The sequence below is a fragment of the Castanea sativa genome, chromosome 6, assembly GCF_040712315.1.
Source record: "Castanea sativa cultivar Marrone di Chiusa Pesio chromosome 6, ASM4071231v1".
NCBI lineage: Eukaryota > Viridiplantae > Streptophyta > Magnoliopsida > Fagales > Fagaceae > Castanea > Castanea sativa.
The window spans coordinates 61029444-61055935 of NC_134018.1; the positions used below are offsets into that span (position 1 = coordinate 61029444).

At 41.7% G+C, this 26492-nt stretch overlaps 2 protein-coding genes across 3 annotated transcripts in view; both read left to right on the forward strand.

Moving 5' to 3' along the window:
• The window catches only part of LOC142640609 (callose synthase 7-like), a 137937-nt gene that overhangs the window by 93192 nt on the left and 18253 nt on the right, over nt 1–26492 (forward strand). Inside the window, exons 37-38 of the mRNA XM_075814783.1 lie at nt 23990–24102; nt 24177–24406. Of these exons, the coding sequence (XP_075670898.1) occupies nt 23990–24102; nt 24177–24406 (343 nt within the window). The remainder of the gene's footprint in view (nt 1–23989; nt 24103–24176; nt 24407–26492) is intronic.
• Nucleotides 4837–7303, forward strand: LOC142641445 (uncharacterized). Of its 2 annotated transcripts, none has more exons than XM_075815881.1 (4): nt 4837–4901; nt 5893–6072; nt 6169–6557; nt 6640–7303. In XM_075815881.1, exons 3-4 carry the CDS (start codon nt 6171–6173, stop codon nt 7189–7191), a joined length of 939 nt encoding a protein of 312 aa, XP_075671996.1. In that variant the 5' UTR covers nt 4837–4901; nt 5893–6072; nt 6169–6170; the 3' UTR covers nt 7192–7303. The 2 variants fall into 2 exon arrangements, with proteins under 2 accessions (XP_075671996.1, XP_075671995.1); XM_075815880.1 differs by lacking the exon at nt 4837–4901 and adding an exon at nt 5711–5810.

Consider the following 26492-nt stretch of genomic DNA (forward strand, 5'->3'; position numbering starts at 1 on the left):
AATGCCCAAATAAGAAGGTCCTCTTAGTTGGGATTCGTTGCAATAGGAATGCCTTTAATCTCATATAAGATTCTATCTGGGAAACTGAATGAAATCTCCTCCACATTAGATAACAACATCTTCACAGATATTTTATCCTCACCTTACTAGTGCCCCAAAAGTCTTCCCAGACACTCACATTTTCACCATTAGCAATGGACCATTTTAAACCTTTGTTGAAAATAATACCACCTTCCTTACAAGCATTCCAAATGCATGAAGTAGGCTGCTTCCTTGCTCCACCCCTCACTCTTAATGGGGTTAAGTACTTGCTAATTAGCATTTGTGCCCACGGCCTATCAGATCTTAAGGCTATCCTCCATTAAAGCTTAGCCAATATTGCAGAATTCTTGTCTTTCATTTCGAATATTCCAAGCCCCCTCCCCCCCAAATTTTTCGGATTGGTTACCTTGTTTCACCCAACCATATGGAGTTTCTTTTTTTCTACAGTAGACCCCCAAAGAAAGTCCCTTGTAAGTTTATCCACATCCTCACAAATTTTGACAGGTAATTTACAACATTACATTGTATATTCTGGGATTAAGGTGACCGCTGCCTTAATGAGCACCAATCTTCTAGTTGGGGAAAGACACTTTGTTTTCCAACCAGCCAACTTAGCCTGACCTCTTTCCACAATGAATTGGAATCCATTACGTCTCCTCACCTTATGAAGGACTAGAAATCCAAGATATTTCCCCAAGTTTCTTCTTTCACTTATCCCCATCTGATTCACGATCTCCACCTTTTCTTCCTTTGGGACATTTGGAGAGAAGAATATTTTTTATTTTTCCTTACTTATTTTTTGGCCTGTGAGCTTGCAAAACTCATCAAGAACTTCAGCTATAGCCTCAATATTCTCCTGATCAATTTTGGCAAATAATAATAGATCATCAGCAAAAAAACATGTGGGAGAATCCAGGTCCACTACGAGACGCCCTAATCTTCTTCCAACTACCCTCCTCACACTTTTTATTGAATAAGGTGCTCAAGAACTCCATACAAAGGATGAAGATGTACAGGGAAATCAGGTCCCCTTGCCTCAGACCACGGGATGGGTAAAACTCCCCTACTTGACTCCCATTAAAAAGCAAGGATGCTGAAGTAGTAGAGATACAGTTCAGAATTAACTCCCAGTATCCTTATGAAATCCCAAGCTAGCCAGCATGCTTCTCACAAAGCTCCATTCTATCCGATCATACACCTTCTCCAAATCAACTTTTATAATCATGTATCTTGCCTTTCCTATTTTCTTCTTAATTGTGTATACCAGTTCTTGCACGATGATAACATTATTAGTGCCTCTTCTTCCTGAAATAAATGTTATCTAGGAAGGTGATACCAGTGCAGGCATGAGGTGCTTCATTCTATGCACAAGGATCTTGGACACAATTTTGTATATTGTGTTGCTAAGGCTTATTGATCTCTAATAATTTTTAGTTTCAGGCCCTAGCTGATTAGGGATGAGGGCAATCAGGGTCTTATTGAGATGAGCAGGAATATTCTTTGTTCTAAAGATTTGTTTGACTTCAAATTTCACTTACTCTCCCACTACCATCCAAAATCTTTGGAAAAACCCAGCGTGCAATCCGTCCGGCCCCAAAGCTTTGAACGCTTTCATGGAATTTAGAGCAAATAGAATTTCTGCATCGAAAAGGGTCGTTGCTAGGTTGCGAGCTTCTGATTTAGATAGGCAGTTCCCCCAAATGGGAATTTGGTTGCAACCTTGGAACTCACTTCCTTTGAACGCTTTCATGGAATTTAGAGCAAATAGAATTTCTGCATCGAAAAGGGTCGCTGCTAGGTTGCGAGCTTCCGATTTAGATAGGCAGTTCCCCCAAATGGGAATTTGGTTGCAACCTTGGAACTCACTTCCTGATTAATTTTGTATAGCTTTTCAAATTCATTGAGGAAAACTTCTTTAACCCTCTCAATATCCTTTTCCCAGTTACCATTTGCCTTCATTATTCGAACTATTCGGTTATTGCTCCTCTGGATGAGGGTGGAAACATGGAGGAAGGTAGTATTACTCTCCCCTTGGATTAGCCATTCAGTCCTAGCTTTAATCCCCCATAACTCTTCTTCCAAGGCCATGATTTTCTCTAGCTCCTCAAACAGCCATGTATGCAAGTTAATCAACCTCTGGTTTGGGTTGTGAGCCATGGCCTTCTCCACCCCAAACAGTCACACAACCATATTCTTTTTTTTCCAAAAGATGTTCCCAAACTCCTCTCTGTTCCAAATTTTAGCTTTCTGGGTGAAGATGTTGATAGCACCTCTGATATTTTGTTGGTTCCCATCCCAGGCTTCTTTAACAATAGTTAGGAAACCTTCGTGATTGAGCCAAATAGGCTAGAATCAGAAAGGCCTTTCTCCTATCCGACTAGGAGGGTTATTCAGAGATAAGAGTAAAGGACAATGATCAGAGTTAATATGCGCTAAGTGCTTAACTAGCGCTTCTAGAGAGCAAGTCTTCCATTTCGGGTTCGCCCAAACTCTGTCAAATCTTCCTTGAATCAACCTAGGTAGATCCCTTTTATTTGTTCAGGTAAATTTTGGACCCGTGAATCCCAAATCAATCAAGTTACAAAAACTCATACAACTGGTATATTCATTCACTCGCCTTCAACATATCCCGCTCCCCCCCCCCCCAAGCTTCTCTTCCCCACTAACTATATCATTGAAATCTCCCATAACCGCCCAAGGAAGATTGTGTCTCTCCAAGAGAACTTTCAAATTACTCCACAAAATACATCTTTTGGGGAACCGAGGACTACCATAAATTGAACTTAAAAGCCAAGGTTGAGATAGAGAGCTAACCTGGACAATGGCATGAATTTCCTAATTTGTAGCTGACAAGATGTCTATTAAAATAAAATTTGAGCGCCACAGTAGCCATATCCCTCCTGCATAGCCAATTGTCTCCGTGGAGTAAGCTCCATCAAAAGGAAGCCTTTTGATGATTTCATCAGCCCTTGGCCCATCAATCTGGGTCTCCATGATCACAAAAATAATTGGTTGAGGCCACTCTACTAGATCCATCACTATCTTCCTAAAGGTGGGCTTCATCACCCCTCTACAATTCCATATTAAAATATTCATGATTGGATTGGAGGTAATGCAAGAATCAAAGCACATCAGAGATAGCTCCTCCCTTGTCTCCCTCAATGTCCATGCTTGTCTCAACTCGTTCTTCTCCCTGATTACTCCTGGAAGAAGATTCACAGCATGCTTCAAAATCCCAAACTGCATTTAGTTGCTGAGGATATCCAGGGTACATGCTATGGTTGGCATCAAGAACTGAAGAAGTTAGATCAAGAATAGATTCCCCATCATGATCATCTCTATTGGCCTTTCCAAAAGGATTTTCCTCTGTGCAATCACCGGTTCCAAATGGATCTTTTCCAATGCACTCAAAACTTTTTTTGCAAAAGGGCATCCAGGAGTGCTTCTTATTGAGTTAAAGGAAGGCTTATTAGCAGCTGAAATTTTGGTTTGTCCACGAGGAAGTGCCAGTATGGATTTGGCGTGGTTATCCAAGCTTCGTCCTCCATCGGGAGATATCCCAACTAAGCACTTGCCTCCATTAGAGGGAATATGTTTTTCCATGCCTCCATTGCTTCCTCCTCGTATCAGCCCATGATGTCTATTGGGTCTCTTTGAATCCTTTCTATCGTTCTGTCTCCTATTGGAACTACTTGAAGGAATATCGCCCACTTATCTGTTGTAAGATCCATTCTCTTTAACTTCAGCTCCAAATTGGAAATCCAGGCTTAAAGGGGGCAAGCTACCTTTAGATATGATATTAAATGGATTTAATGGTCACATGTTGTTGCCCCATGCCTTTGAGTTATAATTTTCACCATGGTTAGGTGAACTTTTACTCCGACTAAGTTTTAGGGACCCACCTTGAGCTATAGCTAGCTTACTCTTTTTCCCTTTAGAACTAGCTTGGTTACTATCAGCACTAGCTTTTCTCTTCACGTCTCTTCTACTGTCAGAGTTTGGGTCTCGAGGCGTGTTATGAGTACTCCATCTGGCTGTCTCGCTGTTCCTACTCATTGCCCCATTTCTGTCTGATGATGCCGAAAATATCACCAGTGAGTTCCAAGCACTCCTCAAACGAAAGCAACACCTGCAAAAGTAAAACGAAGAACCTAGAAGAGAGCACCGGTGTGGTGTCGACCGAATACCCTCCGAAGGTCAAGTTAGAATCTTGTTCCTTTAACCCTAGAGTGCCAGAGTTAAGAATATTATGCGTACCTCCATACCTAGGGTTTCTCAGGTATTTATATTGAGTAGAATTACCTTTCTTTAAGGATGCAACTTCCTTCTCAAGTTCCTTTCCATATAGGAGTCTTCCCAAACGTGTGTCGCAAGAGGTCTAAGCGCATGCGTTTGCGTGGGGATAAAGCAAAAGGCTTATCTGAAATATATCAAACGACATGCCACGTGGCATCCATAAATAATTTATACAAGACGGACATTCAGCAACACCCAACCGTCATAGTGTCGATCCGTCCTCAACTTCTCCGTACCATTTTTATCCCCTTCAGTTGCCCCCTTCAGTCCTTGGATCCGTCCTTGAAACCTGACGGATCCATGGAATGACTGTATACAATGTATTAGATGGGAACGGGTTTGGTATACCATGACGGATGACACGTGGCCTGTATTTCTGACGAAGAGCACGTGGCCCTCGTGGATTGGCTATTTCCCAAATCTGAGGCGTCGCTTCGTATTCCGTGCCCTTTGCTCTATAAAAGGCCAGATATTCCTCCCTTCATTTCTTCTTCTTGTCAAAAACTTGTGAGCAGAGCGCAACCGTCACAACTACAGTGCCTTCCTGTCGTTCAGCAAATCCGGTATGTATTCCAAACCTTTCTCCGTCTTTCTTTGAATTTCATTGTTTTGAGTATATGCACTTTCTTTAGAACCGTCGGTGTCTTAGGTTATACCGTCATAAATGTAGGTAATGTCTAGTGCGTCAAGTAACCAGTCGTTTGTCCGCGAGGGGGCGGGCTACGATGAAAAGTTTCCGTCAGATCCAAGAGATCCTGACACTTCAAGTGAAGAGAGGGATCCGTCAAGTACCTCTTCTTCCCTTGATGGTGGTCTAGAGACGGAGAGTTCAGAATCGTCCACTAGTAGCTTGGACGGTGTGGATCCTCCCGTCCAATCAGTAATTGGCCCAGATGGCCTTAGGGAGTTCGTTATGCTGCCTCTCTGGACGGTAAACGATTTTAGATCGTCCATGACCGAATCTCAACTCAACACACTTAGGACAAAGTACCAAATACCAGACAACATCCGTCTACGTCTTCCAAACAAGTCCGAGAAATGCTACTACAAGGGGGTAGACGGTGTTGGGATCTACGAGCAAGCTTTAAAGGCGGGGCTCAGATTTCCCTTGAGTTCTCTTCACCGTCGACTTCTTCAATACCTTGGACTATCCGTCACCCAAATCTCCCCAAATGCCTGGAGAGTGTTCATTGGGGTTGAGGTTTTGTATGGGGCGATGTCTGAAGGCGCCCGAAGGTTGACGGTGGAAGAATTTTTCCATTGTTACCGTCCAACAGAGATCGTCAAGTCCAAGGGGATGTATAGCTTTGTAGCTAGAAGTCCCTTATTGAGGCTCGTCAGTGACACTCCAGACTCAAATAGAGACTGGAAGAGTTGTTACTTCTTTTTAGAAGGGGACGAATGGATGTGCCGTCAAGGAGATGTATCTAACATGCCCGTCGACACAACATGGGGCATAATGCCTCCGTCGGGTATGTGTACCCCTTTTTGCTTCCGTCCAATCTTTAAAGTCAATTTAATTTATTTTCTAAGTCTAACCGTCCTTTATTGCAGCTCGGGACCGTCCTCAGGTTGACTTGGAGCAGTGGAGTTTTTTGGAGAGAATTTTTAACAAGACAAAACTGCAGGAAAGAACTTGGGCTCAACTCGTCACGCTTGATACTCTGAATTGGTATTGTGACGGACCCGAACCATCATCCGCTGCCCGTCAATACGATAACAGAGTTCGAAAACGTAAGTTCGTCAAAACTATACCCGTCTTTCATTTTTTTTTTTTTTTTTTTTTTTTTTTTTTTTACCTTTCCTCTCTCATCCGTCTTTGATTTGCAGAAATGGACGCCGCCAGGAGGAGAGCCCTTATTAAACAGCAAGCAGCAAAGAAAAAACAGGACGGGGGTCAAGCAAAGGGGACGACCCATACGGTACCGTCAAAACGAATCCAACATGAGAAGGCGGACCGTCCTCCGAAGAAACAAAGGACTACCGTTGAACCCGTCGTGGCCTTACAAGCTGAGAAAACTCCCGTCAAACACGGGAAAGGCAAGGGTTTAATGAAGGGTCCAACACCTTCAGGGGAGAAACCACCCGTCCTCTTCCGAGAAGACTCGAGCTATGCTCTCGAGAAGATGTCGTCCATGCTGACTGCTGACGACTACGCAGACCTTGGAAACCACTCGACGGAAGCGATGGGTGAAACAGGACTCTTCACCCTTGCTCAGGTAATTTTGGATCCGTCTACTATTGTTGCTAAGTTACTTTATGCCCGTTATTATCTTGACATCGTTCTTCTTTTGTTTCCAGGCTATGGTGATGATGAAGGGGCTTTTTGGCCGTTGCCTTAACCACGAGACATCCATGGACCGTCTGAGACAGAAAAACAAGACGATGGAGGAGGAGTTACATGAGCTGAAGACCTATAAGATTAACATGGACAGAAAGCTCAAGTGCTCGGAGCAAGTTAGAGGCGAAGTGGAGAAAGAGAATGGGCATCTACGTGAACTTTTGAATAATAAAGATAAGCAACTGACGGAGACGATGTCGAAGCTTGACAATGCCAAGGAGATAGCCGTCCAAGAATACCGTGATTCTGAGAATCTTATAACGGAGCTCGGAAACTCCTTTGCAGACGGGTTCGACGACGCTATCCGTCAGGTTAAGTCGTCGTACCCTGAGTTGGACTTATCTCACATCAACATTGATGCTCAAGGGCAAACACTCGCGCAATCCGTCCAGTCAGAGAGTACAGATGAAGTGTTGGCCGTCACTGCTCCAGCCGATGAAGGTGAAGTTCAACCTCCTACCCAGCAAGACGACGGTCCATTGGACGGGAATTCATCTCCGAAGAACAAATAGAACACTTTCCCTTTTGTAAAAATTTATCACTGTTTAGTGAACTTTTTGTTTGAACCGTCATTTGTAATTTTTAAACTTGACTTATCAAACCTTAAATGGTATGTTGCTTACTTATTATCCGTCATATATTCAGATAACCCGTCCATTTTAACTAACCGTCCACTTTATGAACTCGATTTTCCAATCTTTTTGTGGTCTGCCTTATTTTATGAAGTCGTATTATGGGTGATCCGTCCACTATATGGACTTGTAGGCTCTTCACCCTTTGGGTGATCCGTCCACTATGTGGACGTGTAGGTTCTTCACCCTTTGGGTGATCCGTCCACTATGTGGACTTGCAGGTTCTTCACCCTTTGGGTGATCCGTCCACTATGTGGACTCGTAGGTTTTTCACCCTTTGGGTGATCCGTCCACTATGTGGACTTGAAGGTTCTTCACCCTTTGGGTGATCCGTCCACTATGTGGACTTTCAGGTTTTTCACCCTTTGGGTGATCCGTCCACTATGTGGATGTGTAGGTCTTCACCCTTTGGGTGATCCGTCCACTATGTGGATGTGTAGGTTCTTCACCCTTTGGGTGATCCGTCCACTATGTGGACTTGAAGGTTCTTCACCCTTTGGGTGATCCGTCCACTATGTGGATGTGTAGGTTCTTCACCCTTTGGGTGATCCGTCCACTATGTGGACTTGTAGGTTCTTCACCCTTTGGGTGATCCGTCCACTATGTGGATGTGTAGGTTCTTCACCCTTTGGGTGATCCGTCCACTATGTGGACTTGTAGGTTTTTCACCCTTTGGGTGATCCGTCCACTATGTGGACTCGTAGGTTCTTCACCCTTTGGGTGATCCGTCCACTATGTGGACTCGTAGGTTCTTCACCCTTTGGGTGATCCGTCCACTACGTGGATCCGTCCACTACGTGGATCCGTCCACTATGTGGACTCGTAGATTTTCATCAGCATGCATTTATTTAAAAAATTCCTCCCATAAGTTCAATAAACCAAATTGTTCATGAAAAAGAAAAGCTGTTTAAAGAGTAAAAAACTACAACTGTCTAAAACTAAACTGAAAAGTAAGGCAGCCTAGGTATTATGACTGCTGCACTATTGGTAGTACCTCTTCAGGTGCTCCGTGTTCCAGGGATGGCTCAACTTCTTTCCGTCTAATGTCTCCAAGTAGTACGTTCCCTTCCTGCGCCATGAAATGATTCGGTACGGGCCTTCCCAGTTGGGACCCAGCTTTCCCAGGGATGCATCTTTCGTAGCGCCAAGCACTTTTCGTAACACTAGATCTCCGACTTTGAAGTCCCGGTGCCGAACCTTAGAATTGTAGTGTTTTGCCATCATGTCCTGGTACCGCGCCAGTCTTTGAGCCGCCGTTGCCCTGACTTCGTCAACAAGGTCAAGCTCTAGACGTAATGCTTCAGCATTCTCATTCTCGTCATAGCTTTCCACGCGGTAGCTCGTCAAACCTACTTCTGCCGGTATGAGGGCTTCAGCACCAAACGCCAATCGAAACGGTGTTTCTCCCGTTGGCGTTCTTGCCGTCGTTCTGTACGCCCATAAGACACTTGGTAACTCGTCCGGCCATATGCCCTTTGCCCCCTCGAGCCGGGTCTTGATGATCTTTAACAAGGACCGGTTCGTGACTTCAACTTGTCCATTAGCCTGTGGATGAGCGGGTGACGAATAGTGATTCTTGATTCCTAGCTGAGAACAAAAGTCTCGGAACGCATCGTTGTCGAATTGCTTCCCATTGTCCGACACGAGTACTCTCGGGATCCCATATCGGCAGATAATATTTCTCCATACAAAGTTGCGAATATTTTTCTCCGTGATTGTAGCAAGAGCTTCTGCTTCCACCCATTTGGTGAAGTAGTCGATTCCTACTACCGGGAACTTCGGTTGTCTTCTTGCCATTGGAAATGGACCCATGATGTCCAATCCCCATTGTGCGAACGGCCATGGGGCCGTCATGGGTGTGAGTTCCTCTGTTGGCTGCCTAATAAGATTGCCGAACCGTTGACACTTATCGCAGGCTCTCACGTAAATATGGGCATCCTTCTGCATTGTCGGCCAATAATACCCAGCTCTGAGTAGCTTGTGTACCAGAGACCTCGATCCTGAGTGGTTTCCACAAATCCCTTCATGAACTTCCCTCATTACATAATCTGCTTCGTCATGGCCTAGGCATCTTAGATATGGTCGGGAGAATCCTCTTTTGTAGAGGATGCCTTTGATTAGTATGAATCGGGCAGCTCTAACCTTCAGTTTCCTAGCTTCTTCCTTCCCGTCTGGAAGCTTCCCGTCCTTGAGGTATGTCACAATTGGAATCGTCCAATCGTCTTCAGTGGTTAACTCCTGCACCTGAACGTTATCTAGCAACGACGAATATTGGACAAAGGATAATACCTGTTCTGGGATAACCATAGGTTCGGCCGAAGCAGCCTTTGCAAGTCGATCCGCTTCTTGGTTCTCTTCTCTCGGGATTTGAGTTATTGTGAATTGGAGGTCATTAGTTCGACCCTTCACTTCTCCGAGGTACTTTCTCATTCGTTCACTCCTGCAATCATAACTCCCATTAACTTGGCTAGCTACGATTTGGGAATCGGAGTATACCACTGCCTTCCTGGCCCCAGCCGCTATTGCAAGCTCCAATCCCGCCATCAGGGCCTCATACTCCGCTTCATTATTCGTAGTAGGGAACTCCAGACGGATCATACATTCAATCTTATCTCCTTCTGTGGTATGGAGTACAACTCCGACTCCTCCCGCGTGCTTATTGGAGGATCCGTCTGTGTGAATTCTCCATGTGGGCTCCTCTGCTGCCCCCCGCTCCTCATGTGTAGTGAATTCCGCAATAAAGTCCGCCAATATTTGTCCTTTCACAGCTGTTCGTGGCCGGTATTGGATATCGTACTCGCTCAGCTCGATTGCCCACAAGGCCATCCGTCCAGCAGCTTCAGGATTGTTCATTGCTCTCCGCAATGGTTGATCCGTCAGGACTATTATTGCGTGTGCTTGAAAATACGGTTTCAATTTTCGGGCTGCAGTTACAAGCGCGAAGGCGAGTTTTTCCATCCGTGGGTACCTTTCCTCTGCGCCTCGTAGCGCCCGGCTTACAAAGTAGACGGGCTTTTGTACCTTCCTTTCTTTTCTAATGAGAGCCGCACTTACCGCTGCCGATGAGACAGCCAGGTACAGGAATAATTCCTCCCCTGGCGTAGACGGGCTTAGCAACGGTGGGGCACAGAGATATGCCTTCAACTCTTCAAATGCTCTTTGGCATTCGTCCGTCCATTCAAAAGATCTCCTTAGCGTCCTAAAGAAAGGGAGACACTTATCTGTTGCTCTTGATACAAACCTATTCAAGGCTGCTATCTTCCCTGTCAGGCTTTGCACTTCCTTCACCGTCCTTGGAGGAGCTAGATCCATTATTGCTTTTACTTTCTCGGGGTTGACCTCGATGCCCCGCTGGGACACCATGAACCCTAAGAACTTTCCAGCAGTTACTCCGAATGTGCATTTGCTTGGGTTCAGCTTCATTTTGTACGTTCGAAGAGTGTCGAAAGTCTCCTGGAGGTCCCTCAGATGATCCGACGCTTTTACGCTTTTTACCAACATGTCATCTACGTAGACTTGGACGTTCCGGCCAATCTGGTGCTCGAACATCTTGTTCATTAATCTTTGGTATGTGGCTCCTGCATTCTTGAGCCCGAATGGCATCACCTTATAGCAAAAAAGCCCTTGACTCGTCACGAATGATGTCTTCTCTTGATCTGTCTTCTCCAACTTAATCTGGTTGTACCCCGAGAAGGCGTCCATGAAGCTCAACAACTCATGTTTTGCGGTTGAGTCGACTAAGGCGTCAATCCGTGGGAGCGGGTAACTGTCTTTAGGGCATGCTTTGTTCAGATCCGTGAAATCAACGCACATTCTCCACTTCCCATTTGACTTTTTGACCATTACCACGTTCGCCAGCCAGTCTGGGTAGTACACCTCTCGTATGAAGTCCGCTTCTCGTAGCTTCCGCACTTCCTCTGCTGCGGCCCGATCTCGCTCAGGGGCAAACACGCGTTTCTTTTGTCGGACTGGGGGGAAGGAGGGTGATATATTCAATTTATGAACTATGACGGCTGGATCTATTCCCGGCATGTCGTCATGGCTCCATGCGAACACATCTTGGTTCTTTTTAAGGAACGTTAAAAGCGCATGTCGAATCAGTTGGTCGACCGAGGTTCCTATCCTGGTGGTTCGATCAGGCCTTGAATCATCTAGTTGGACTTCTTCCAATGTCTCCATGGGTTCTGCCATTATTCTCTGTTCTTCGATGCTCATTGTCTGTACAGGGTCATCCATCTCCATCACGGCCACGTAGCATTCCCTCGCAGTTACTTGATTTCCGCGTAGTTCTCCAACCCCATGTTCAGTGGGAAACTTGATCATCAGATGGTAGGTTGAAGTGATGGCTTTCCATGCGTTGAGTGTAGGTCGTCCGAGTATGGCGTTGTATGCTGAAGAGCAATCCACCACTAGAAAGGAGACATTTTTAGTTATTTGTCTTGGGTAGTCTCCTACCGTCACCTCCAATGTGACGGATCCTAAAGGATGGACTCGGGTTCCCCCAAAGCCGACGAGGGGCGCGCGTGCCGGGATCAGGCGCTCCTTTGCAATCCCCATCTGCTGGAACGCAGGATAGTAAAGGATGTCTGCTGAGCTCCCGTTGTCTACTAGAACTCGGTGGACGTTGAAATCCCCTACCTGGATGCTAACCACAAGCGCGTCGTCATGGGGGTGGTGAAGGCGCCGGGCCTCGTCTTCAAAAAACTCGATGCTGGAGCCGTTTCTCCGTATTCTTTCTAATGAAGGTCCCGTCGATTGGACACTTTGTACCGTCCGTAAATAAGTCTTTCTGGCCTTCTTGGACGATCCTACTGAAGCGTTGCCCCCCATTATCATCCGTATGTCTGCTACCGGTGGTCTGGGACGCTCGTTTTCCCGTCTAGGATTCTGCTCCTGAGGATGATCAGTTCTTTCCTTCCTCACGAACCTTTGCAACCTTCCTTGCCTTATAAGGGCTTCAATCTGTTGTTTCAAATCAAAACAATCCGTCGTATCATGGCCGTGGTCCCGGTGAAAGCGGCAATATCTATCTCTCGACCTCTTGTTCGGATCTCCCTTCAACTTACCCGGAAATGTCAAGCTTCCTTCATCTTTGATTTGCATTAGCACTTGGTCAATTGGGGCTGTGAGAGGGGTGAAACTTGTGAACCTCCCTGAAGGCGGTTTGGGTCTCCGGTCTTCTAGTCGATCTCTGGTTCTAGCCACTTTTCGTCCGTTAACTGGTTTCATATCTTCCTCTCTCTCCCTTTTCTTTGGTTTGTAGTCTTCTCTGGCCAGCAAGGCATCCTCCGCGTTCATATACTTCGTCGCCCTGTAATAGACATCGGACATAGTCTTTGGGTCATTCTTACATAGGGAAAATAAGAACTTACCCTCTTGTAACCCGTTTGTGAATGCTGCCACAAGTGTCTTGTCGTCGGCCTCGTCTATCGAGAGGGATTCCTTATTAAAGCGGGCTATATAAGACCTTAAAGTCTCACCCTCTCGTTGTTTAATTCCCAATATACATGCAATAGACCTCTTGTGCCGATGACTTCCAATGAAGTGTGACACGAACTGTGCACCTAATTCCTTAAAAGTGCCGATGGAATTAGGCGTCAACTTGCTGTACCAATCCCTCGCAGGCCCTTTCAAGGTGGTGAGGAAAGCCCTGCACATGATCTCGTCCGGTACACCCTGAAGATGCATTAGAGTTCTGAAAGACTCCAGGTGATCCAACGGGTCCTTGGATCCGTCATAGTTTTCCACATGGGGCATTTTAAACTTCGAAGGGACGGGGTATGAATTCACCAATGCTGTGAATGGTGAATCCGTTCTATGGACTAGGTCGTCCAGATTGCTGGATACCCTTCCCTTAAGGGCGTTCATCATGGCATCCATACGTTCCCTCATCTCCTGCATCTCGGTGGCTATGTGGGTCGGCACTGTTTCTAGAGCAAGTGGTGGATTGGTTTCTTGTCGCTCGGGTCTAGTCGGAGCATTGCTGCCCTCAGGTCTTTCCACGTTCCTTCCTTCGGGGCTAGCGCCCTCCTGATCTTCCTGTGGTGCACTTTGATTTGCGGTTATCTGCCGCAACTGTTCTTCCAAATCATGATTCTGCTTAGTGAGGCGCTCAACCGCCGCCGTAAGCGTTTGGACCTGCCTTTCCAAAGCGGTGGCACGTGGTTCGTCGCCTTGATTGTTGTTCGTCGCCATCGATCGGGTGAGTGCCATGCAACTCTTTGTCTCAGGGATAGAGCGAGGCTAAAAATAATCAGAAGATTTTCTTCCTCTTTCCCACAGACGGCGCCAACTGATGATGCCGAAAATATCACCAGTGAGTTCCAAGCACTCCTCAAACGAAAGCAACACCTGCAAAAGTAAAACGAAGAACCTAGAAGAGAGCACCGGTGTGGTGTCGACCGAATACCCTCCGAAGGTCAAGTTAGAATCTTGTTCCTTTAACCCTAGAGTGCTAGAGTTAAGAATATTATGCGTACCTCCATACCTAGGGTTTCTCAGGTATTTATATTGAGTAGAATTACCTTTCTTTAAGGATGCAACTTCCTTCTCAAGTTCCTTTCCATATAGGAGTCTTCCCAAACGTGTGTCGCAAGAGGTCTAAGCGCATGCGTTTGCGTGGGGATAAAGCAAAAGGCTTATCTGAAATATATCAAACGACATGCCACGTGGCATCCATAAATAATTTATACAAGACGGACATTCAGCAACACCCAACCGTCATAGTGTCGATCCGTCCTCAACTTCTCCGTACCATTTTTATCCCCTTCACTGTCATTAAGTTTTCGTGGGCTTTTCCCTCCTCCATTAGGTCTTTTCTTTCTTTTCACTACCATCCAATCACCATACTCCTCTTTGCCAAACTCATCAATGTCCCTTTGCTCTCCTTCTTGGGAAATGGATCCACTGGCTCTCGGGTTGCTCTGTTGCTTATTACTTCCTTGACTATCAGAGGGCAATTTTGGTTTCTTGATCAACACAAGGCAGTTCTCCTTCCTATGCCCGATTCGCCCGCATGCAAAGCACATCACGTTTATGCCTTCGTATTGCACTACTTGAATCATCTTCCCAATCTTGATTGACTTGACTAATGGTTTATCAATGTTTACCTGAATACATAGTCTGGCAAAATGACCCCTCTCCCCATTTATTGTGTGGGAGTCGATCCAAAGCACAGTACCAATGGTGCTTCCGATTTTCTTCAAAATAATGGGGTCATAAAACTCAATAGGTAGTTCAGGGAGTCTTATCCAGACTACAACCAATGAACACAATGCCCTCGAGGGCTTGAATTCTGGTTCCCATTGCCTAATGGCTAAGAAATGTTGCCTAACAAACCATGATCCTCCTTTCAACACATCATCTAGATTAAACTTAAGTTCAAACTTTATCAAGAAAAAGTCATGCTCTAAATCTATAAAATCCATTCTTCCATTTAGCTTCCGCATGGCTCTCAGTCTAGTTGATAGGTATAGAAAACCAACATTTCTACCAAATGTTTTCACAATGATAGCCTGCCCCCAGGGTTCTCTAATCCTAATTTTTTCCTCCTTCAACAATTTTAGGGACGTCATCCCTTCACACAGCCCTTCCTCTTCCTCATCAGACTCCACTTCCTCCTCCCTAGTCGCTTTTAAACCAAAAGCTTGTTCATATGCACCCGAGATGGATCCTACAAGCCTATCTTTATAGCTTATGGGATTGCTCCCTTCCTTATCTTCCTTCCTAAGCTCTCACCAAGATGATTCTCTCGCCGAATAGGCGTCTTTAAATTTCTTGGTACTCCTTTCCAACGTATCTTCCTCTTTAGAGCTTCTCTCTCTTGCCATGATTCCTCTCTCTCTCTCTTATGGGACCTTCAAATGCATATTTACATAAAGATGAAAAAATAAAGGACAAAGAAGAAAAAAAGGACCTGGGGATCTTGAACTAAAGAAGAAAAAAAAAAAAGAGCTAAGGAAAAAGATGAAAAAAAAAGTGTTGATGAAAGGTGTGAGAGACGAACTAAAGAGTAGAGAGAGATGAGTTGAAGAGTTGTGAAAGAGAGAAAAAAAGCATTGTTAGGTGCTGTCTTTGTCAAGTCAGATTTAGGTGGGTTCCACAGTTTTCAAATTATTTACAATAATGCCATTAAAATCCGTTATTTAGAATGTAATTTTGTTCTAGTAATGTTGTTTAAGTGTTGTGGAAATACATGTGGATGAAAAAGTGTTGTAGAACTACGTGTTGTGTTGTGTAAACAATGAAAATTGTTGTTTATGACACAACCAAACATGCCCTTAAATATTAAAAACCGTTCTTCAAAATTTTTCTAAATACATGTTTTTAATCACCTAAAATGAGAACTGTTATCTAAAAACCCTCATTTGAGTACCCGTACCAAACACAACTTAAAAGTGCAGCTCATGTTTGTGGCATTTATACAACACAAAACAGTTTTTCCAATTCCAACCACGCCTCTATGTCATTGCTCATGGTAATGCTTACTACTTAAGAGCAAGGCACACTATTTCCACAACCTAAAAACATCCACTAAAAGACCAAGAGAGAGATTTTATGTTTACTATTGCATTTACTTGCTTAAAGGAGTTTTTATGTTTTTTTTTTTTTTTTTTATGTATTTGTGTTGGCTTTATTTTGTGCTAAATTTACGTGTAATTCTCATTTTCTGATGAATGGTTTGGGGGGATTACATGTATTATTAGTTAGTGGTACTTGTGCCTTGGTCTTAGTTAGTCAAAGATGCTAAGAGTGGGATTGCAAGTTTGCCAGTGAAGTTGCTATGCGTCAAAAAAGGGGGAGTTTTTGCCTTTTGTGTGTTGCGGCCTGCTCACGACCTAACTAGCTCTCGACTTACTCAAGGATAAGATTCCAACTCCTCGTTCCTATCTGTAGCTAACTAATTTGGTACTAACACAAACTCATCCACTTTATTCCAATCTTCTCCAAAAACTAGAGAAAAAACTTAGGAGAGAAGATTGAGAGTAATTGTGAGAGCTTATGGTTCTCATCCCTTTTTGAGATAGAAAACCAATTCCTATTGAGTGAATCCATAGCTTTTCTTTCTTTTATCTCTCTCACCATGTTATATCCTTAGAAAGGAGATTTTAACCTTCACTACCTTCACTATTTATGAGTGTTAGAGAGTTGTTGGTTGCTAGGAATCTTTAGAGGTTCAAGCCATAAATCCAACTCTCACTTGGTGATTAACAGTTGGTCGCTCAGCTGGCATGAGTCCATAGAAGAAAGGACTTGGTGAAGTCGGATGCTAATAGAGACTTGGAGGGCTCGAGTACTTAGAGAGATTTGAGCTTGGATGCTCTATATCAATCTTGTATTGCATTTATTCTATAGTGGAGTTCGGGTTTGGAGGGTCAATGGAGAGGTTTTTCATTGGGAGCTCTGGTTTCCTCTTCGAAAATATGTGCCGATGTTCTCATGTGGTTTGATCTTTTTATTTCCACACTTTATATTGCTTTATGTTGCTCATTGCTCATTGCTATCTTGGTTAATCACTTACACATGGCTTAAATTGTTAGTTTAGACTAAAAATGATTTAGCCGTAAAATTGGATGTTGGTCTAAATATTTGCCTAGGTTATTAAGTACTGCACTTTTAGAGTCAGCATTGCAATTCCCTTATAACATCCATGCAATTCCATTATTGTGGTCAACTTGAGTTAATAGGTTATAGTTATAGTATACACTAATGGGCGAACCATTTTTACTTAACCTCTTAGATCGGCTGCATTGTGGCTTCAATCTCTCTGATAAAACTCCCAATTTCACTTTGGACTCTTTTTTTTTTTTGATAAACAAGGGTGAAATCTCACTAGTATAATTACTAGAGCTAATTAAGACCCCCAAATTTTAATTATGGCTTGATTAATTTTAAGCTTAACACACTTAATGCGAAATATATGTGATTAGCAAATTAATTAATTGAAACATTCAACAATTGCATGGATGAACATAAAGATGCAATGCTAAAATGTAAAGGGCAGTAAGGAAAAGAGAATCAAACCTAAGATAACACGTGATGTGTTATCTAAGAGGAAAACTAAAAAACTCGTCATAAAAACCTCTTCACTATCCTCCAACCCGAAATGTTCCACTCGTGAATAAGTTGGAGTACAAGGATACCATAAAGACCCTCCAAGCCTAATCTACTCAATGTACTTGAGCTCTCCAAGCTCCAGCTACCAACAAACTTCTCAGAATCTTGCCTTCACTAGTTTCCCAGATCCCACAATATTGCCTGATTGCACTACGAAACCTTACCGACTTAATTTGGCAAAGACCCAATGCTTCCCAAGCTCCAAAACACTTTCTATAGTCTGAATGGATGTGAGTTGTGTTTAGGTAAAATTTCCTCTCAAGGTATGACAATGGGAGAGGGGAGGAGAGAAGACTATAAAGATTTATCTCTTGAGGAAGAGTAGCTCTCTCTAAAAGGTGGGTATTTTGAAAACCTCGATCTCTAAGGTTTTCTATCTAATAGCCTCCTTACAATTCTATGCGTAATGAAGGTATATATAGTGTGGGTGAAGGATAGAAGAGTCACACAAAAATATCCAGCTATAAGCTTTGCATTCAAAACATCCCCATTTAAGTAGTACTTAGCTTTGAAAAATTTGGCACAAAGGGAGTCCGGATTCGAGAGGAGTCTCCAACCTTGCTTTGCTCATGGCCAAGTTGAAAGCTTGGAAGTTACGAAAGCCCATGCCATCTCTAAGCTTTGTTTTACACATTTTTTCCCAACTCACCCATGCAATTTTTTATTCTTGCTGCCTTTGCCCCCACCAAAATTTCCTTATCATTCCTTCAATTTCCTTACAAAGCCCATTTAGGAGTAGAAAGCAGCTTATGGTACACGTGGGAACTGCTTGTGCCACAACCTTTATCAAAACCTCCTTTCCTCCAATAGAGAGCATTTTTTCTTTCCACCCGGCAAGCTTCTTTCCAAACCTTTCTTTCACTTCTACAAACACTTCAGTCTTAGATCTTCCAACGACAGAAAGGAGCCCAAAGTATTTGTTGTGCCTAGAATCTTGCATTGGACCTTGTATGCCTAACACCTCGCTTCTCCTCTCTTTAGGGGTGTTGTGACTGAAAAATACTGATGATTTGTTAGCATTTACCTTCTGGCCCGAGGCAGCTTCGTAAAGCTCAAGGATATCTGTGAGTTTTCGGCATTCTTGGTCCGTAGCTTTGCAGAATAGCAAGTTGTCGTCTGCAAAAAATAAATGAGTAACCATGGGGCTTCCTCTGCAAATGGAAATTTCACTCAACATTTGATTCCTTCCTGCATTCTTTATTAATGAAGAGAAGCCATCTGCGCATAAGAGACAAAGGAAAAGAGACAAGGGATCTCCTCGAGGGAGACCTCTTGTGGTGATATTAATGGTGGTATTAAAATAATATTTTTGATGCTAACTAGATGTCACATGTATTATATTGCCACACCACTTTGAAAACTTAAAGAAAACAATATAGTTATGGAAAAAAAATCGAAGTTTAGAGGCTGTTTAGTATGGGTTTTTGAGTAATACTTTTCAGTTTTTAAACAACATTACACATATTTTTACATACTTTTTCACTCACGTATTTTTGAAAAATACAAACAACGTTACTAGAACAACGTTACCAAAAGGCCACATATTATTTTCTCTCTTCACCCAAATTCTCTATGCAACCAAACAAACACTTGATAAATGATAAAGAAATTCACCGTACAGTCCCAACTCCATAGCAACAAATCTAACCCTCCTGTGAAAATCAAGGCATTCCCGGAACCCAACCACTACCGAGAAAGAATGAACCTTTCTCTGGCGTCTTCAAGAGAAGCAAAGCAGCTCTTGAAACTAAAACTCAGCAAGCGGTGGAGTGGAGAACGACGACAAGTGGTGGAGTCAATCGCGTGTGGCGGAGAAGCTGGTAGATTGGGCCCAGGCGAGGTCGAAGCCATTGGAGAATGAACTTGGTTTCAAACTTCTTTTTAACTTTCTCTACAATTTCTTTCTTGGTCTTGGTATCACCACTCTTCAATCTTGACTATTGACCCACAGAAGCAACAATAATCAAAACTGCTAAAGAAGCATCAGAATTTTGTGGCGTTGTTTTTCAGGTAATAAAGTATTTGGGTTTTTCCTGTTATAAAAAAAAAAAAAAAAGTACTAGGGTTTTTCTTCAAGCCTTCGTTCTTCTTTGTTGGATTTTGCAAATATTTTTAGTTTTTGTGGCCTTCACATGGTTCTCTAGTTACTGGATTTATGCTGCTTTCTTGTAGTTTAAGGGTTGTTTGATTGAAAGGGTGAAAAAGTGGAAGGATAGAAAATGGGAGGATATTTTGCTTCTAGCATAGTAAGGGAGGGCAATATGGTAAGCTGACACATTTGAAACGTATTAACAAACTAGCATCTCGAGTTTTAGAAACTCGAGTTCAATTTTAAAACTTGAGTCCCCAAAACTCGCTTTGTACATGAGTTGGACATAAAATGCCACATAGATCTCGAGTCTGTAAGACTCGAGTTCCACCAAATCAAAATTGAGTCTTACAGACTCGATTTTCTTAGTGAAAGACGTGGAAATCGAGTCTGTAAGACTCGAGTTCCATAGAGAGACAAACGTTGAAGAAGAGAACAGAACAAGAACCCAGTAGAAGAAAAACCCAGTAGAGAAGATGAGGCCCAAACCAATCGAAAATCAAACAAGAATAGAACGAAGATGAAGCCCAATAGAAGAAGAACAAAACGAAGATGATGAAGAAGAAGAAGAAACCTAGGAAGATGAAGAAACCCAGAACGATCTGACGACAAAAATGATCTGACGATAGGAAGAACGATCTAACGACGAAGGAGGAACAATCTGACAACAAAGGAGGAGCGATCTGACGACGAAGAACAGAGGAAGAACAGATTGAACGATTGGACGACGCTGGAGCTCCGATTGGACGATTGAATGCTAGGTGGGCGATTGGATAATCTGGTCTTTAGATCTACACGAAGAAGAATGCTGGGTCTGAAGAAGTATTAAGTGAAACTCGAGTCTTACAAACTTGAGTTCCACGTGGAGTTCCACGTAGATTTTTCTTCCACATCAGCTACCACCGCTTACAAATCGAGACTTAAAAACTCGAGTTCTATCTTGGAACTCGAGTTTTAGACACTCGAGATGCTAGTTTTCGACATTGTTTTGAAACATGACAACTAACTAAATTTTTTGATATTTAATGTTATTTGAAAAAAAAAAATTCTAGAAAATGGTGGGTAGATAAAAAAGTGGGAAGATAAAAAATATTTTAATTTCTTTTCTTTTTGTTTGGTTGGAAGCAGAAAATTGGAGAGATGGAAAAAGTGAGTGGGAGAATAGAAAAGATTTTAATTTCTCTCATTTTTATTTGGTTGAGAGTGGAAAATTGGAGAGATGGAAAAAGTGAGTTTATATAAATTTGCCTATACACCCTTATTATAAAATGATGTCAACCAAAAAAAAGCAATCACTCAATTTATTAAAAAATAAAAACCATGTCCAAAAAAAAATCGTGTCTAGTTAAACAAAACAACTATCACACCCACAGCCAAGAAAAAAAAAAAGAAAAAAAAAAGCAACGTTCAGGAATGAAAAAAAAAAAAAAAAGATAGGAGCTGGATAGGGGTATTTTTGTTCATTAAGCAACTTTGTTTTCTTCCTTCAGTTTTCTCTCCATTTTGGAGAGAAAACTTTTTGGTGGGCCTGAGGAGAAAACGGCCCCAGCATTTATTTTCCTTCCTCCCCACCCAACCAAACACATTCAAAAAAGTTTTTCATCCACCCTATTTCACCTCCAAACAAACACACACTAAGAGGGATAACTTTATGACTTTATTATTAATAGTGTTATTTAATCTAGTAATGGGGGATTTTTAAGGGTGGTTTTCCTGAGCTTCAAATTTTTGTCTTTTCCTTGTTTGATTGTTGGAAAACCAAGGAAGTTGAGTTTTCAATTCTAGTTCTTAACCTCCTTTTGGTTCTTGAAAAGCAAAGGAAAAAAAAATGAAAGAAAAGAAAGTTTTTTTTTTTTGATAAGTAAGAATGTTATATATACAAAAGGCTACTCTAAGCATGAAAAACATAGAGCAAACTCAAAAAATACAAGAAGAAGAAAAAACTAAAAAAACAAAAAAGAAAGCCAAACAACAGAATAATTACAAAAGAAAAAGAGAGCTAAGAAAAGAGGGGAGAGAATCACTAGTCGTGAGTCCCCAAGCCCGAGACCAAACAAAAAGAATCCCACTAAAAGAGGCAATCATCTGAACGCCAGAACTATCCAAATCCTCAAAAGTCCTCCGATTCCATTCCTTCCAAATACACCATAGGATGCACAATGGAACTAAGTTCCAAATTTGAGACAAATGCTTCCCCAACCAATTCCACCAACCAAACAGCAAATCTGGGATCGATCTAGGCATGACCCAAGACAAACCAAAAGTTTTGAAGACAAAACTCCACAACTGATAAGCCATCTCACAATGAATAAGTAAGTGATTTACCATCTCTCCACAATGCCAGCACATAATGCACCAGTCTACAAAATTCAGTCCCCTTAGTCTCCTTAAGTTATCACCCGTAAGGATCTTATTCCAAGCCACACACCAAACAAAAAAAGAAACTCGCCTAGGGGCCTTTACTCTCCATATTCCTTTCCAAGGAAAGACAATTGAGGAAGAATCCCGCAATTTGTTATAATACGACCGGATGTCAAACTCCCCATTAGGCTTCAACTTCCATCTCATCCGGTCTCTAACATCCATTGGAGGAGTATTAGCTCCCAGTATATGAAGAAAATGCAGCCCTCCATCCATCTCCCAACCATTAAATTCTTGAATAAAACAAACATCCCAAATTCTTCTATCCTCCATTCCCTGCCTTGACAAAGAAGCTTCTACAGATGCCTCCTTATCAATGGCTATACCATACAGCCTTGGGAAAGCCACTTGAAAAGGTTGATCCTCATACCACCCATCCTACCAAAATCTCACTCTATTCCCCAACCCAACAACAAACTAACAATTCTTGCTAAAAACCTTCCATCCCATGCGAATACCTCTCCACAAACCACACCCATGAACTACCCTACCTAGCTTTAAGGTCCATCCCCCCCCCCCCCCCATTCTTCCCCATATTTTGACGCTATCACCCTCCTTCATAACCGACCCTCTTCCTTCCCAAACCGCCACAGCCATTTCCCCAATAAGACCTTATTGAAAGTAGTAATTTTTCTTATCCCCAAACCACTGTTAGCTATAGGCGCACAAACTTTATCCCATCCTACTAGATGAATCTTACTATCACCCCATAGAAAGACCTTTGTCTTTAGTACATGCTGATGTGGCAATAGACATGGAAATTTATGTGGCATGAAAATATTATTTTAATTTTGACCATTAGTCATGTTAGCATTTCCATCAATTACCTAATGGCATAGGCCATTTTGACACAATACCGAAAGGTTAGAGACTAAACTTATACATTTTAAACAGTAGGGACTAAATTGACACACAACATAAAAGTTAGGGCCAAATTCATAATTTTTTATTTAATTAATTAGATGGACATGTGGCAGGTTTTTATTGGTGAATTAGGAAAAATAGGACATAAGATTTGGACTCAGTATGTGAGTGTGTGAGTGTGCAATATTAATTTCGTGGGATCTCCCCATTCCTTCAAGTTACATATGCATATAAGGAGTTTTGAATCCAATACCTCATTTTCCATCTCATTATTATGAAAGAGGTAAAGTTTCATTTGAACTATAAGTCATTGGCATGACTGACGTAGTTTAGTGCTTGCTTATGGTTTTACACTCATAGGTTCTATTTGATTGGGTAGATGGAAAGTGGGGGGATAAAAAAAAATGTTGAGAGAATAAAAAAGTGGGAGGGTATAATATATGTATTTTCCATTATGTGTGTTTGATAAAAAGGATGAAAAAGTGGAAAGATAAATAGTAAATTGCTATTATCCCTTATTATTAAAAGTAAAAGAATGAAAAATTAGAGGTAGTTTTGTACTTTTTTTCTCTGTCATTTTCTCTCCTTTTTTCTGCCCAATTTGGACAGAGAAAAAATGGGGCCCCGAGTGGAACACTCTCTCCACCCCATTTTATTTCCTCTTCCTTTTCACTCCAACCAAAAAATAGAAAATCATATTTCCTCTCTCATTTCCTTCTCCCATTTTCTATCCTCTCACTTTTCACTCCAACCAAACGTAGTGTTATTATGTGTATGCACAACATTATGTCCATACACATTATTATATGCGTATGGACATAATGGGTTTTTAATCTGATGCCTCATTTTCCATCTCATTATAATGAAGCAGGGAAGTTTCATTTGAACTTAAGCTCATTGGCATGACTGACTTAGTTTATAGTGCTAGCTAATGAGTTTCTGCCTTTCTGGTCTCTTATTATGAGGGTCAACAATATTTTGGTAGGAGTACGATCACCCCATCCCTTCAAGTTACATATGTAGCTGGTGGTTTTAAAATCCAAGACCTCACTTTCCATCTTATTATTAGGAAAGGGAAAGTTTTGTTTGAACTAGGGCTCATTCGTCTGAATGACTTAGTTTAGTGTTAACTGATGTGTTTCTGCACTCTTACTATTTGTTTATTAAATGTGCCACATTTAATTGCAGGGTACGGTTCCATTATGGTCATTCTGATATATTTGACAAAATCTTTCACATAACACGGGGTGGCATAAGCAAAGCTTCAAAAGGAATTAACCTAATCGAAAATATATTTGCAGGTAGGTTCTGGTTCATTAAAGATGACTGACAAATTGGTATTATTTGCTCACTTATATTTGACCCATCACTTTAGGATTCAATTCAACTCTGCGTGGGGGATTTATAACACATCATGAGTATATCCAAGTAGGCAAGGGGCGTGATGTGGGGATGAATCAGCTAACCCTTTTTGAGGCTAAGCTTGCAAATGGAAATGGAGAGCAGACACTTAGCCGTGATGTTTATCGTCTTGGACATCAATTTGACTTCTATAGGATGTTGTCATTCTACTTCACAACAGTGGGTTCCTATTTTAGTAGTATGGTATGTTAACCAAACTAATTTCCTTTATATTATCTGTCTTTAGACTGCAATATAATTGAAAACCATGGTAGCTTACACATGACTATATCGTGCTTGCAAATTTTAGTAGTATGGTATGTTAACCAAACTAATTTCCTTTATATATGATGGTGAGTCACACTTTGGAGGAAGGATGGAATTGGAATATACAGCTCCGACGTGGTTTTAATGAATGGGAGCTAGAGTTGGTGGGGGCCTTTACTCATACATTGGAGTCGTTGAGTCCTCCTATTGAGGGTGGAGATAAGATGAGGTGGTGTTTGGGTTCGAAAGGGGTTTTTGATGTAAAATCCTTTTATGGTGCATTGAGGGGATCAAGCTCAATTACTTTTCCTTGGAAGAGTATTTGGGGTGTGAAGGCTCCACGTCATGTGTCGTTTTTTGTTTGGACAGCTACATGGGGGAGGGTTCTCACAACGGACCATTTGAGGAAAAGGGGCTGCACTATTATGGATTGGTGTTGCCTGTGTAAATGTTATGGGGAGAGTGTGGATCATTTGCTTCTACACTATGGTGAGGTTTTTCGGTTATGGAGCTTTGGCCTTAGATCTTTTGGTATTTCTTGGGTTCTACCTAAAAGGGTTATTGACTTACTAGCGGGTTGGAGGAATTGGTTGAGGAAACATTCTTCAAATGTTTGGAATTTAATATCACATTGTTTGACGTGGATTATTTGGAGGGAGAGAAATAATCGCATATTTGAAAATTCGGTGCTTTCTGGGGATAAGCTCTTAGAGTTGTTTGCTACCACTTTGTTTGATTGTTCTCATGCTTTGGGTTTTACTTCTTCGAAATCCATTCTGCTGTTTTTAGATTCACTTTTTTCTTCTACATAAGTTGTTTTGTGTTCCTTTGTTGCTTGTAAATATTTCCTTCCTTTACTTCATCTCTTTGATGGAGTAGCTTCTTTTTTATACAAATTTTTCTTACCTATCAAAAAATATATATAATCTGTTTTCATAGCCAACTTTTTGATTTGCTTCAAATTGAATCTTTCCGATTCTTCTTGCTTATGGAGCTCTACTTGGGAAAGCACTACTAACTGACCAATGGTCCTATATATATAATCAGGCCTTAGAGAGTATTGCAATTAGGAAACAAATATTTTTAGTATTTATTATTTGTAAGAGAGATTTCTTTGCTTTGGCTGCATTTAGAGTTTGAATTTTGTGAGAATGTTTATGTACTATCTTTGTAATCTTCACATTCGTCAGTGGAGACTTTTCTTCTTATCGCCACAGTGGATGTAGGCCTAATGGCTGAAATTCGTAATTTCATGGTGTTTTTTCTCTTATGTGTAGTTGTGTCCTTTTTTTTTTTTCAAGATTACGCTAAAACTCAAAATAGTTTTCACAATTAATCTTGTGTGGGAGTGCTTCCCAAGGTATGTCTGGTGATTGATTTACAAAACATTAGACAATTAGCATTATGGTCTTTGTTGCAAAATTCGAGGTAGAAAAGTTTGATGAAACAAACAACTTTGGCATATGACAATACAAAGTTATGGATCTCTTAATCCCAAACAAGAGTTTTACATTTCTTTGGAAGGCAAACCTGAATAAATGTCAGATAAAGACTAAGAGAAGATCAATATACAAGCTTGTGGCACTATCCGTTTGTGCTTTGATAAGGATTACAAGTATTTTGTTATGGAGAGAAAAATTAAGGAGTTTTGGATAAATTTTAAGGACAAGTAAACGAACAAGAATGCAGAGAACTAGCTCTATTTGAAGAAAAAGATCTTTCATTTCCAATATCGTGAAGCTATTTCTGTCTAAGCATTTGAATAATTATAAGAATATACTAGCTAATTTGCAAAATTTGGAAATTGATCTTAATGATGAGAATAAGGGTCTCTTATTATTAAACCCTCTGCCTGATACCTTTCATCACCTAATTACTATGTTTTGGGGAAAAGATGAGGTTAAATTTGATGATATGTCCCATGCTCTGACTAATAAGTAATAATGATTACCATAAAAAAATATAATCAAGCCCATAGGATCTAATTAGTAATTATCGAGCCTTTGGTAGTTAAAGGCAAGGC